This window comes from Pygocentrus nattereri, chromosome 17 (genome assembly GCF_015220715.1).
Source record: "Pygocentrus nattereri isolate fPygNat1 chromosome 17, fPygNat1.pri, whole genome shotgun sequence".
Classification (NCBI taxonomy): Eukaryota; Metazoa; Chordata; class Actinopteri; order Characiformes; family Serrasalmidae; genus Pygocentrus; species Pygocentrus nattereri.
The window spans coordinates 34,882,574-34,895,528 of NC_051227.1; the positions used below are offsets into that span (position 1 = coordinate 34,882,574).

Here is a 12,955-nt window from a genome sequence, read left to right on the forward strand (position 1 = left end):
TTTTGTTAACATTTAATTACAAACAAATGAATCTTTTGCTTGCCAGCTCACTATTATTTATATCAACGCTATTTTCTCAGCTGTAATTTCAGTTTGCGAGCTGACTGCTTTCCAATAACATGACAGAGTAGATCATTTAATGTTGTATTATATAATACAAAACAGGAGCCTTCATAGTACAGTACTTCCTCCGCGCAGCGCAGTGAGTTCAGGGCGTAGAACACTACAGCAGCGAGACCTAACCTTACAGGTCTGTTTAGATTTTAAACAACTTGTCAAGAGCCCAAAAATCGAAGGCCTAAGCTGGTGTGTGCAGGTGAGTAGCTCTGATGCAGAAGTTGTGGGTAGCTGAGCCCTTTGAAGCCTGGAATCTGAGGACCAGAGACTGGTATCTGGGAAGCCACTGGAGTGACCTGAGCAGAGGAGTCAACTTTCAGAGTTTCTGGACCAGATAAGCTGCAGCATTTTGAATGACCTGTACAGGAGATATTGCTTATGATGGAAGGCCTGCAAGAAGGGAATCGCAAAAGTCAAGTCTGGAGAGCTTGAACAAGAACTTCAGCAGCTTCTGTAGTCAGTAAGGATAGAATATCACAGTAATACCAATGTGATTACATTAAAATATAAAATGCTTGCACCCATGCGGTGAAAAAGCAAACTCCTTTTTTAGGGAGGACACTTTTTGGCACATGTATTTTAAGAGTGAAGTTGAAGAGAGAGCTTTTTCGATGCTGTCACAGTGACTGAACAGGGTTTAAATACAGTTATTGTACACACACACACACACACACACACATTTTCCAAGCAACTTGTCCTTCCGGCATCATGGGGGTTGCTGGAGACTATCCCAGCAGTCATTGGGTGGAAGGATACAGGATACATGCTGTACAGGTCCATTATAGAATAGAATAGAATGCACATATTTTGACTGGCCTTGATTTATAATAGATCTGAGATGTGTGCCATATTTCATAGACATTTGCCTCTTGACCTTAGTATGCTAAGCAACAAATAAAAGAAAAAAATCAAAATACCTAAAAAGCTCAAAGTTTTGGAAACTGGTTGAACTCAAGAAACAAATTAATTCCACAGTAATTACATCTATAGTTTAGTCTTAGAGCGCACAAGAATTTTCAACTTAAAATCACTGCTGTTTTTCCTAGAAGTGGTGACGTTGGACCACCATACAGGGGACTGGTTTCTGAACTTCATAAACTTTTTCACTGTTCATGAGTTTTCATGTCTGGTAGTACACACATGAACACTGGATACAATTGATTTTTACTTTGGGGCACAAAATCACAAAACTGACCAAATTCAGTTACTCTGACCTGTACATACTTTACAAAACAGCTATTTTGTTTTCCTTCCACATCTTGCTTGACAGTTTTCTGGAGATTGTCACTGCAGTGCCAGTCATGTAAAGGCCGATGTCTCTTCATTCGTCTGTTCGTCTGGCTTGTGGGCAATCAATGATTCCCCATCTGTGGACTATCGATCAGAGCAAGACCAAAGAGAAGACACCAAACAAAGCAAACAAATAACTTTTTTTTCTGCGACGGACATGATGTCAAGCTGTTTTTTGTCCCATCGGGTCGAACACAAGAGGCAGAATACTAAACGTGATGGTGTCTTACCTTGCACCCGTGGACATGCAGACCCCATAATCATTGTAAAAGCTGACTGAAGACACGCACCAGTGCTAATACACCCTCAGCTACCAGGCCTCCATCTCGCCTGGATGGACACTGAGATTGCTAATGCAAACAGGACACAGCTAGTGGGAACATAATTCAAATCTAGTAAGACAATATTTTTTCCTACTGAAACAAATACAGAGTTTTGAAAAGGCAGGATTTACCTTTGATTTTCTTCCCACGTGGTATGTACAGCCAGCCAGAGTCACTTCAGGTAGTTCCACAAAATGTGCTGATTCAAGACACGTAAATCAAGAAAAGTGTTATTTTACCTCATTTTTAAAGAGAAATATTTGAATATTGTCTCTGTCAAGTCAAAACCTCCTACCTCTATTTTTGTTTCATGATTTTTTTTTTCACCATTTCATTTCTATTGTCTGAACCTTTCATAACGATTGGACTAATAGAACTGGCCCTGAATTACTTTTTGAACATTACATTATTTAAGTTAAGTAGGGCTGGACTCAAATATTTAAAAATGTTGGATATTTTTTCATTAAGTAGCTCTTAGTAGTAGTCTTAGTAGTTTTTAATTTCAGATTCAGATATTGTTTTTTTTTGGATGTAATCTATCAATAAAGGTGAACTGCAAAATATTGTGATGTTCAGGGTTCCCGGGAGAAACCAAGCATCCTCAGCCCTCTGCTCTAATCTGGAAAACCCACCACTCCATCTGTATTCAGGTTCTTCAACATAAAGGACATTGTACAAATGAACCTAAAACAGCCTAACATCAACATTTCTCTTTAAAGAGCCGAACTATTTACAGTGCAGCATGGCGATGTCACACTGTATTTCTCAGCACATCCTTGTACTATATTTATATTATTTGTTGAACTGTTAAAACACAAATTTCTCAGCTTGGATGACTGACACCGCCCTCACTTACAACTAACAGCTTGGCTGTAAACAGAGCCCCACCATACTGGATCCTTACTAGGGTTGCGATGTATGGCCTTCCTACCTCAAGTTAGACCACCTCGGCGCTGGTTAACATAGATCTGCACTGTGCTGTTACCCCTAGCCTGCTGCTTTTCTGATTGGCTGTAAGGGCTCCCTCTGCTTGTGCATTAGTACAGACCCTTGCCTGTTTACATCCTGTTGCCAATATATAAACGTCTAGTCTTGGATTAAATTGCAATTGCAATGACAAAGGTGAGTGACCACTGAAAATTCTTTGTAGCTCAGTCTTATCTGGGTCTAGAAAACTGGCCCTTAGCCCCACCCCACTCCTGTACTAAGCCGTGTTAGCTAGGCATTTACCAGTCACAACAAACATCTTAGTGACTATTAATATTAAAGAATGGATTTATATCTTGTCCTTACTTGAGTGTTTGTTGTTTTAATGGACTCAATAAAAAAGATTCAGCATTTTAATTTAAGCTGTACTTGGCATGTTTAGCAACACATCCTGTTGAAAGTTTGACCCGTGACCCATGTAGTGTGTTATGATTAATTAGTTGTCCATTAGGCAGCCATTGAACGCACGTACATGAACTTACTGTTGAGTTCCCACTTTCAAATTACATGTCCTTTAAGCGGAAGGTTGCCGGGTCGATCCCCAGAGCCGACAGTCCATGACTGAGGTGTCCTTGAGCAAGACACCTAACCCCAAATTGCTCCCTGGGCGCCATGGATAGGGCTGCCCACCGATCCAGGCAAATGAGCTCACTGCTCCCTAGTGTGTGTGTGTGTGTGTGTGTGTGTGTGTGTGTGTGTGTGGTGTTTCACTTCACGGATGGGTTAAATGCGGCCGTGGAATTTCCCCATTTGTGGGATTAAAAAAAGTATCACTTAACTTAAGAAGGGCTGATTACACAGCTATGGATACACAATGTACACTGCCACTCAAGCAACTGCAGAATCATCATTCAAATGTTTGGAATCACTTGGAACCCTTGATTATAAATTGAGCTATAAATAGATAATTATGTTGTTTGTTTAACAGCATATACATTTTTTTTTACTGCTATTTATACCGTGGCACGGTGGGTCACGCTGTCGCCTCACAGCAGGAAGGGCCTGGGTTCGATTCCCTGGCTGGGTGACCAGGGTCCTTTATGTGTGGAGTTTGCATGTGCTCCCCGTGTCTGCGTGGGTTTCCTGTATATGTCTGTCTACCCATGCAATGTACTGTTGGCCTGTCCAGGGGGTATCCTGCCTTCTACCCAACAACAGCATCCCAGAAGGATAAGCAGCTTAGAAGATGTGTGTAACTTCTCACTAGGCCTCATTCACCAATATCTTCCCAAGTTCTTTCTTACATGTGTTCTTCAGAAAGGTTCTAAGAAGAAGTGTGCATCAGATTCATGATGTGTTCTTAAACCACAGAATTGTTCAGACCTATGTGCTCTTGAGTGTGTGTCGATTCTATTCTTACAAACAAATTTCTTCTTAGGAATAGTTGGTGAATGAGACCCAATGTTCCTAATTGTTCAATTGTAAGTGATTCTGAACTTTTATACAGTACTGTTCTGTTTTGAGACTACCTCTATCAAAGCTCCTCAAAAGTAGAGTGATAACATATTTAAAGGGTGAACACTGGTGGTTTATTCCCTGTTAAGATGTGTAATGAAGAATGTGACATATACAGCAGTGTTCTGTGGGTGATGTTTCTCTGTGTATTCAGTAGTATACTGTACGCCTTATCCTCACAGTACAAATGTGTGACTGAGTGTCAGTGTTTCACACAGGAAGCCTCTTGAGAGTAAGAGCAAGTCGGCACTTTAGTATCTGTCAGTTTCTCCACTCTAGAGCCATTACAATCAACTTAGCACCTTCTTGACAGGCTTGAAGGCCACAGTATATTGAGTGGTTAAAAACGATTAGATGGTCCTTCTAGTTTCACTTCCTTAAGATTTTGCTCTGACAGGAATTTTTCTGTTTGATGGCAAATCTTAACTGACTTTGCATTTGAAGTGATGTTTTATACTAAAAAGCCCAAACTTCAAATAACGAAGACAAAGTCTTCACGTCTGCCACAATTCTCACTTCAAGCAAAGTGTTCCCTTAATGATGCAATAGGAGTTTTTTTGGAACACCTCCCCCGTCTTTCGTCTGAAGTTTTCACAAAGGTCAAGGTCTGATTAGTAGTCGGAGGAAGTGAAAGGAGGCCATTCTGAGATGTCTGATATTATGACAAATATGTGTGCACAGAGAAAAGCCCTGAAGTTGTGGCACAAATGGAATTAACCCTGAAACTAATCAGAATTGAAGTGGGAGAATGAAGGCCTTCTTGTGGGAGAAAGTGCCAGCTAATTTAAGAGATGATTGGATTGTGAGTTTGATGATTCATGGCCTCATCCACAGAGACGCGTCACCAAATCAACTCCATCTTTTGTGATTACACTCCGGATCCAGACAGTTCACACTCGATACTGACAAACCACCAAAGAACCCCGCGTTACAGTCACATGCAGAAGTTTGGGTACGCCAGTCAAGTGACCTTTTTTTGATGTTGTATGTGTAAATAAGCACACATCCTCAACAGAGATCGCACTTCAGCACATTTAGATACACAATTAATGCTTATTTGCTGACTTTGGCATATTTTGGGGGGAGAGGGGGCATATTACTATAATACATGGCCTTTTTTTCATTTTCTTGGATTTTCTTGTTGCTTCTGTTAAGACGCTTACTCTGACGCCATTTGATTCCTAGGAGCAAACTCAATTATATTCCATTAACCGTATAATAAATATTTTAAAGTCAGGACACCCATCCTAAAGATGGAGTTCAGGTGTTTTATCCACACCCACTGTTAAGAGGTCGATAAAATCAAGCACATAGCCTTGCACTCTCTATAGACAATATGAACTCCCACTGGCTGTCCGAACAGCAGAGTCTCTTGCTGTCTTCAAATGCAGACCGAAGACCGTCTCTTTACACAGCACTTAAATGAGCATTGAATTAAGTATTGTTTGCAATATATTGTGCTCCACTGGTACAGCACATTTTATTGTATTGCACTGTGTTTTGTAGTTTACTTTATTGTTGAATCCACTGTGTATTGTAGTTTATTGTATTGTATTGTATTGCATTGTACGGCACAGAGTTCTGTGCTCAACTCTGTTCCTTTTTTCTGAGAATCTACAGTGAATTTTGTTTCTAGCAGTACCTGAGCTCAGGACTGTCAGCAAAGATACTTTCTCTAGATAGACAAAGCACTTCTTGTAAGTCACTCTGGATAAGAGTGTCAACTAAATGCTGTAAATGTAAATGTAGACAAACGCTGAAAGTAGAATGGGCCGTATTGAACAGCTCCGTAACTTCAAATGAGGCATCGATATAGGATGCTACCACAAGTCAGTTTGGAAAACTTTTGCCCCTAGAGTTGCACCGGTCTACTGTAAGTGCTATTATTGTGAAATGGATGTGTCTAGGAGTAAAAACAGCTCAGCCACAAAGTAGCAGAGCACATAAACTTACAGAGCAAGTAAAAATGGCCTGTCGTCTGTTGTGTCAGTTCCAAGCTGTCTCTAGAAGCAACATCAGCACAACTGTGTGTGAGGAGCTTCATAAAATGGGTTTTTATGGCTGAGCAGCTGCACACAAGGCTAAGGTACACAGTGGCAAGCACAACTGGGGTAGTGGAAAGCTCACAGCTGCTCAACTCCGTAGCAGTGGAAACATGTTCTTATTATTTTTCCCCCCAGTATATTAGCCCCTTACATTGCCAGGGCCTGCCGGCCAGCCCAAAGTTTTATTACACACTTCTGGGGGCAGTCGTGGGCTGGAGGTTAGGGAACCAGCCTCGTGACCGGAAGGTCACCGGTTCGATCCCCAGAGCCGACAGCACATGACTGAGGTGTCTTTGAGCAAGATACCTAACCCCCAACTGCTCCCTGGATGCTGTGAATTGGGCTGCCCACCGCTCCGGGCAAGTGTGCTCACTGCCCCCTAGTGTGTATGTGTGTTCACTAGAGTGTATGTGGTGTGTCACTTCACGGATGGGTTAAATGCGGAGGTGGAATTTCCCTGTTGTGGGACTAATAAGGGTCACTTATTTTATTATTATTATTATAAGCTAAGAATAGTTCAACCAGTTTGCACCAAAGTCCCTGTAGTTACTAAACAATAAGCCTTAGTATGTAATACAACTGGGATTTTAAAGGGTTAAACTTGATAAATGAATAAAAATTGTGTACTAAAATGCTTAGAAATGCCATATTTAAGTTAGCTACCTGTAGAAAATGTGTGAACTTATTTTCACCTAGGAAGTCAACAAAACATGTCATTTGAAGGGAAGTGTTCAAACTTTCACATATGACTTTATGAGGAGTGTTGAAAGACATTTTGCTTAAAAAAAAAGTCTTCATCGGAAACCCAATAATGCACTAGATGTTTTTAAAAATGTATTTATAGTGGAATAAAAATGACAACATAAGAAAATAAAGCATATAAAACATAGCAGCCAAATCCTGCCATTCGACACAAGCTTTCCCAGTGATGGTTTCGGAATCCCTGTGTGCTTTTATTCCACTCTCCGAGCTCCCTTCATTTTCCTCTTAGATTAATTGGCACTCATATTTCAGGCATGGTTGATTGAACATTCCTGGGTGAGCGTTCGCCGGTCAAAACCTGGCTACACAGAGCAGTCGAGCAGCATCTAACGCGCCTTTTCTTGTTGCTTCTGTTAAGACGCTTACTCTGACTCCTTTTGATTCCTAGCAGCAAACTCAATTACATACCATTAACCGTATAATAAATACAACAAGCATGGAGCTTATCACCTTGTGCACGCTTCTGTGCTTGTGCACGGCTGTTCACGCAACGAGGGCACACCTGCACACGCTGCTTCGCTGCTCATGGTTGCCACGGCACATGGCAGTTTCCACGCCAGCACTGGGAAACCTTGTCGGCGCCAACTCTATTTACACACCTAGAAGTAGAATGTTTACAGAGAGGACTAAGTGCACATACACTATAGTCTTCACATGATCTGTGACAAACTTTTGAACTGTACAGCTTAATATTACAATCTCTCTGCTTATCCCATCTAACAGAATCCCAGAATCATGAGAGAGAGAGAGAGAGAGAGAGAGAGAGAGAGAGAGAGAGAGAGAGAGACTCCAGCCAACATATAAAGCCTTTCCAAATCTTTAAATCTTCAATAATCTTCAAAAACAAGGTCAATCTCTCAAAGAACAAAACGCAGAGCCATTTATTATTGATTTATGGGCATTCACACTGTTGTGAAATACCAGACTGAATGCGTCTTTAGAAAACACAATAAAATAAAAGAAAAACACAAGAGACATGTAAGAAAGTCAGCTGTATAACTATGAAATGGATGTTGAAGATCATTCATATTAATAAAAATCAAAAATGGACGAGATGTCATTTTGACGCTTGGTATTACCGTTTTGCCAGTTGGGACTGTTAGTAATACGGCCCTACATCATGCAGGGGAATTGCACCAATTTTTAAACTGTTCCACTTAATTAATTTAATATATAAACAGTCATTTACAGTGGGTCGGTTTGAAATGCTCCATTTCAGAGAAACGTACCAAGTCAGAATTGTTCACAGTGGTGGTGATAGGAACCATCTTCAAAGGCTCCCTTACAGAAAGTCATTACAAGTAAAGGTGTGGAATACCCTGCCTCATATCAGAGACATTGTTTTACAATGACTTATGAAAACCCATTCGGTTCACTGACTATTTTTGATAGGAACTAAAATGTTATTTGCATTGGAGACATCATGAGCCCTGGTTCTTACCACCAAAAGAAAGCGTCAGTAAGTTTCTCTACAATGAACCATTTCATGCTGAAGCACCTGAATGACTGTTTACATCTGGACTATTCGTACTTATGCAGAATTTTTTTAAAAATAGTATAATTTCCCTTTAATATCTTACCCAGGAGTTTATATAGACATGTCCCTTCATTGTGCACACGAACATGGGTGTTTAGGAAATGAATAAATCTTAATATGTCACCCTTTATTAAAACAAACCTGGACTGAGCAGCATGATAAACTTGCTGAGATCTTTGAGAGATGACATGTCCTCTCCTTATGACACCCTTTTGAGTTTTGTGCTACTTAAAATAACATTGATTCCTTAACACTGTGTAACTGTACACTCTCAAGCCCACAGACTCACTGTGTGGCCAAAGGCTGCTGCTGAAGCCGTACAGTTAGTTGAGAAACATGTCATCTCCCTCCTTATATGTGCTCCAGCAACTGAGAGCAGACTCCTAGCTGAACGAAAGACTTTGAGACTGTGAGATGAAAAGGTTCAATAACACTTTCCATGAAGCCTGTATTGATAGTGTTATAAAAGTGTTTATAACTCTTTGTAACTTGGTAGCAATGCTTTCTAAGCATACATTATATGTATACATATATTTAAGTAGATAATGACCTGCACCTAGTTATAAAACATTATGCATCTTAATAATAATGAAAACATTATGAACATTTAAAATGTCATAACGTCAAGTGTATATACAAGTGATACTTTGGTGTATTCACATTTCTGTGTCCCCTATACGTCACTATGTCCATCCATCCATCCATCCATCCATCCATGTAGAACAATGTACAAAGCAATTGTTCTTACTGTACAAAATCACGGTGTTTAGTGTATTTCTTTAGAATTTCAACTGCAATAATGTGCCTGTGCTTTTGTAATTATGAGAAAAATTATGAGTACCTTATAAATTGATTTATAACAAAGAATAACAAAAAAAAATCAATCATGTCACTTAAAGCACTCAGTGATGATATTTGACATGTTTTTTTATATATAGTTGTTAATATATTATAGGTGCTTTATAATTATGCACAGATCATTACCAATTAAAAAGCATTATAACGAGTAGTAATACCTGAATTTCTACATGTCACAAAGTCACAAAATAATTAGCCCATTGTTACAGCCTAATGAAGCCTTATGAAAGTTTATAAATATGCTTACACACAATTTTTGGCAAGTTACAAAGAGTTATAAGTGCATTTATAATGGCTCATAAATACAGGATTATGAATACATAGAGAGTGTTACCAAAGGTTCTAACTAGCATTAGTAGTGGAAATGATGTTGTTGACAGACGGTGTCCTGATTTCCTATAGAGCTGATGTTAATGTCAGACTACAGAAAAATGAAAATGGAAACAGTTTCCAGTTAACAGCCCTATGAAAATGCTACAGTATGAGGCAAATATTCTCAGAACACCTCTGCCAGCTAGAACCGTAGCATTCCGCAGTCTCAAATCATGCTTGATGATCTACAAAATCCCTTCAGCACAAGCTAAATCCAACAAATATCTTTGATAAGGGTTTCAAACTTGCTGGGCAAAAGAACGGACTAGGAAAAGCAAAAATTCTCTCATACTTTCCATTCACCAACATCAAAAACCTTCTGACATGCACCTCAAACCTCCAGAAACATCTTTTAAAATCTTTTATAATAGAATATCACTATAATTAAAAACAGACCGTGGTGGTTTTGTGTTTCAGTTCTCTTTGTCGTCATATCCTCAAGGCCATGATGCTGAAATAGCACAAAATCAATACAAAGTTTATTTGGCACTTTAAAAAATGGTTCTAGAACATGATGGTGTGAAAAGTCTTTGCAACTTGTTCTCTGCAGCTGTCTACTGTGAGGAAGTCTCTTTCCACTGGCTGTAGAAACAAAAAGGAGGATTTATGGATAGTTGTGAGAACAAGATAATAGCCATTGTAATAGATTGATGTCACAACCAAAGGAGGAATAATTTAAAAATTAAAATCAACAGCACGGTAAGACAAAAAAAGAAAAAAAAATACTGCATAGGACAAAGCCCCTCTGCTGTTTGCTCCAAAAACTCCATTTGGGGCAGATGACAGAGGGGGCAGTGTATACAGAGACCAGATCCCCTCCGGAGAAGGGCCATGAAATACAAACACATCCGCACATGGGAGTTCAGATGGGTGGAGTCCTAGGCTCCTCAGTCCGTCCTCGAATTGCAGCAGTGTGAGCGTAGCATCCTGCCTTTCGGAGGCGCCAACACCCCGGGTCTGCTCAAGTTCCAATCCAGAACATGGACAGCGGGGTCCACAGGCTGGTTATTCAGGTTCACTACTGTTGGTGGTCTTCTCCCATTCCATGCTGTCCTCACTGTGTGTGGGTGAGGCCCCCGGTGGGCCGGCTGGACGCACGCGCAACCCCTGGAAGCGCCGGCACTCAGGGCAGATGCGGATGTGGCTGCAACCACGTGCTGCCAGGGCTGCCTCCTGAGCCAGTCTGTGGGGGAGGGGCTCGGGCAGGCCACTACCTGTGCACAGCTTGCCATTGCTGAGGCTGGCGGCCGTGGCTCGTTGCCGCCGCTCCTCCAGGGCCAGGGGCCGTGGTCGCAAAGCTGAGGAACCTCCGCGACGCCGCCGCAGCTGCAGGCTGTCCCGACACAGCACGATGCCCTGCAGCTCGCGCAGCATCTCCTCACACACCGATAGCTGGGAGATGCACACACATGAGGACACAGACAGGGAGAGAGAGAGAGAGAGAGAGGCCAGGGGGTCTCACTGACACACTGCACGCTGTAGGCAGCACAGCCAGCACAATGATCAAAATAACAGCCCAGCTAACAGGAATGACATGCTGCCCAGAAAGCTAAGGGAACCTGCACAGAAAGGCTGTGCATTTGAAATGTCAACAATTCAACTAAAGGAACAGTTGGAACAAAACTCAAACATACATGATCCTCTGTTAAAGTCTGGCCGACAACCTATTAAGGGTTAACACCAAGGCTAGTAGGCTAAGCATTTATAACAAGAAGGAAGAGGACAGCTTTCAAATCTAAACCATTACACAGGTGAACAAAACCTTTGTTTCTGATCAAGTCATCACATATAGCATTGGCTCTGAATTTATATTGCTTGGTGGTTTTCCAATTTGACCTTGTATTCCATAATTTGCAAGGTGATAAGCAGTCAAATTAATCATTTTAAGAATACCCAAACATCATCTGAGAATTCCGACAGTTTCTTTAATATTTTGTGTATTAAAAGGAGATACTAAATATTGTATGACTGGGGGCATCTTTGCCCCTTTGTGCTAGTAAATCAGACCCCTCCTTGAAGAACTGCGAGATAGGACTGAGGAATTGGTAGAAGAAAGGGGGGTGATGGGGGTCTCCACAGGAAATGGAAGTAATGATGAAAATGTATAGGAAGGTAGACAGGAGAAAGGAAGAATTTCTGACATGGTCTTCACCAAAACTTCCATTTGGTGGGAACAGACCATACTTTGAGGAGAGATGATGAGAGATCATATGACATAGGAGGGAAGAGAACTTTGAGAACTTGGAATGCTGTGCAGCTCCTGCTTCATGTTAGAAGGCTGAATCCCCAAAACCTCTATGTTATATAATAAAGAATTTTTAGGATGCCTTAAATCATGTCTGGGTGTAGGTGTGGAATACCTAAGAAGTCCATGATGGAGACATGGACGGTGAACAGAAGTCTTAGGAAGATGCTGAACTGGTATCATGATCAGTGTAACACTGGGAACTTTGTGCAAAGACTACGGGCCAGAAATGGAAAGCAGGGGAATTGATTTCGGAAATGAAAAGTAAGTGAGAGTGTACTACATCAAGTGTCTGTGCAGGAGGTTCTAATTTAAGGATTCCAATTGGTTGGTGAAAGATCAACCTCTCAAAGGACAAAACCTTGAGAGAGAAAAAACAAGGTCAACACTAGATTGTGAAATGAATAATTATGTTAGACACAGACATGATGTTAGATATGGGGACATGGTAGATTAAGGGCTGGATGACTCATGAGGCAGATTATAACTTCCAGAAACAGGTTAGTATATCATGAAGGCATTGGCTGTTAGAAGCAAGAGCTTCTAACCTCAGGAGTTTGTGAAGGTTGACTGACTGGGGCATCTAGTTGATGCGTTCTTCACAGAAGGACGACATTAGAGTATCCTTATTAGCTATCACAGTGGATAAGAATCACTTTGTCCACTCAAGCCCCCTACAGAAGACCAATTACGATCAAGGGATACAGTTCCACAGGTCAATCAGTAAGGTATCCTTGGATCTTCATAAAATAAATCAGTGCAAGATCCAAACTCAAGGTAGGCAAAGCCTAAACTGAAGTATTTAAGGCAGATATTTTCTGGATGGACAAATGTGAAGCAGAACTGAAGTTAGGAGATGAAGGCAGACTTCTGTGGAGTGATACAAGGACAAACTCAAGGACATTAAGAACCTTAGAAGCATGTGGGTTGGAGCTCTTAAGGAAGGCTGAAGAGGTAGACACTA

General features: G+C 40.9%; 1 protein-coding gene across 2 annotated transcripts in view; it reads right to left on the minus strand.

Annotated features, from left to right (window-relative positions):
- Positions 1–7,845: 7,845 nt before the first annotated feature.
- grik4 (glutamate receptor, ionotropic, kainate 4) overlaps positions 7,846–12,955 on the minus strand; it is a 598,764-nt gene continuing 593,654 nt past the window's right edge. For both annotated transcript variants that reach the window (XM_037546764.1, XM_037546765.1), the window contains one exon: positions 7,846–11,138. In XM_037546764.1, coding sequence (XP_037402661.1) covers positions 10,752–11,138 — 387 coding nt within the window. In that variant the 3' untranslated portion in view covers positions 7,846–10,751. The remainder of the gene's footprint in view (positions 11,139–12,955) is intronic.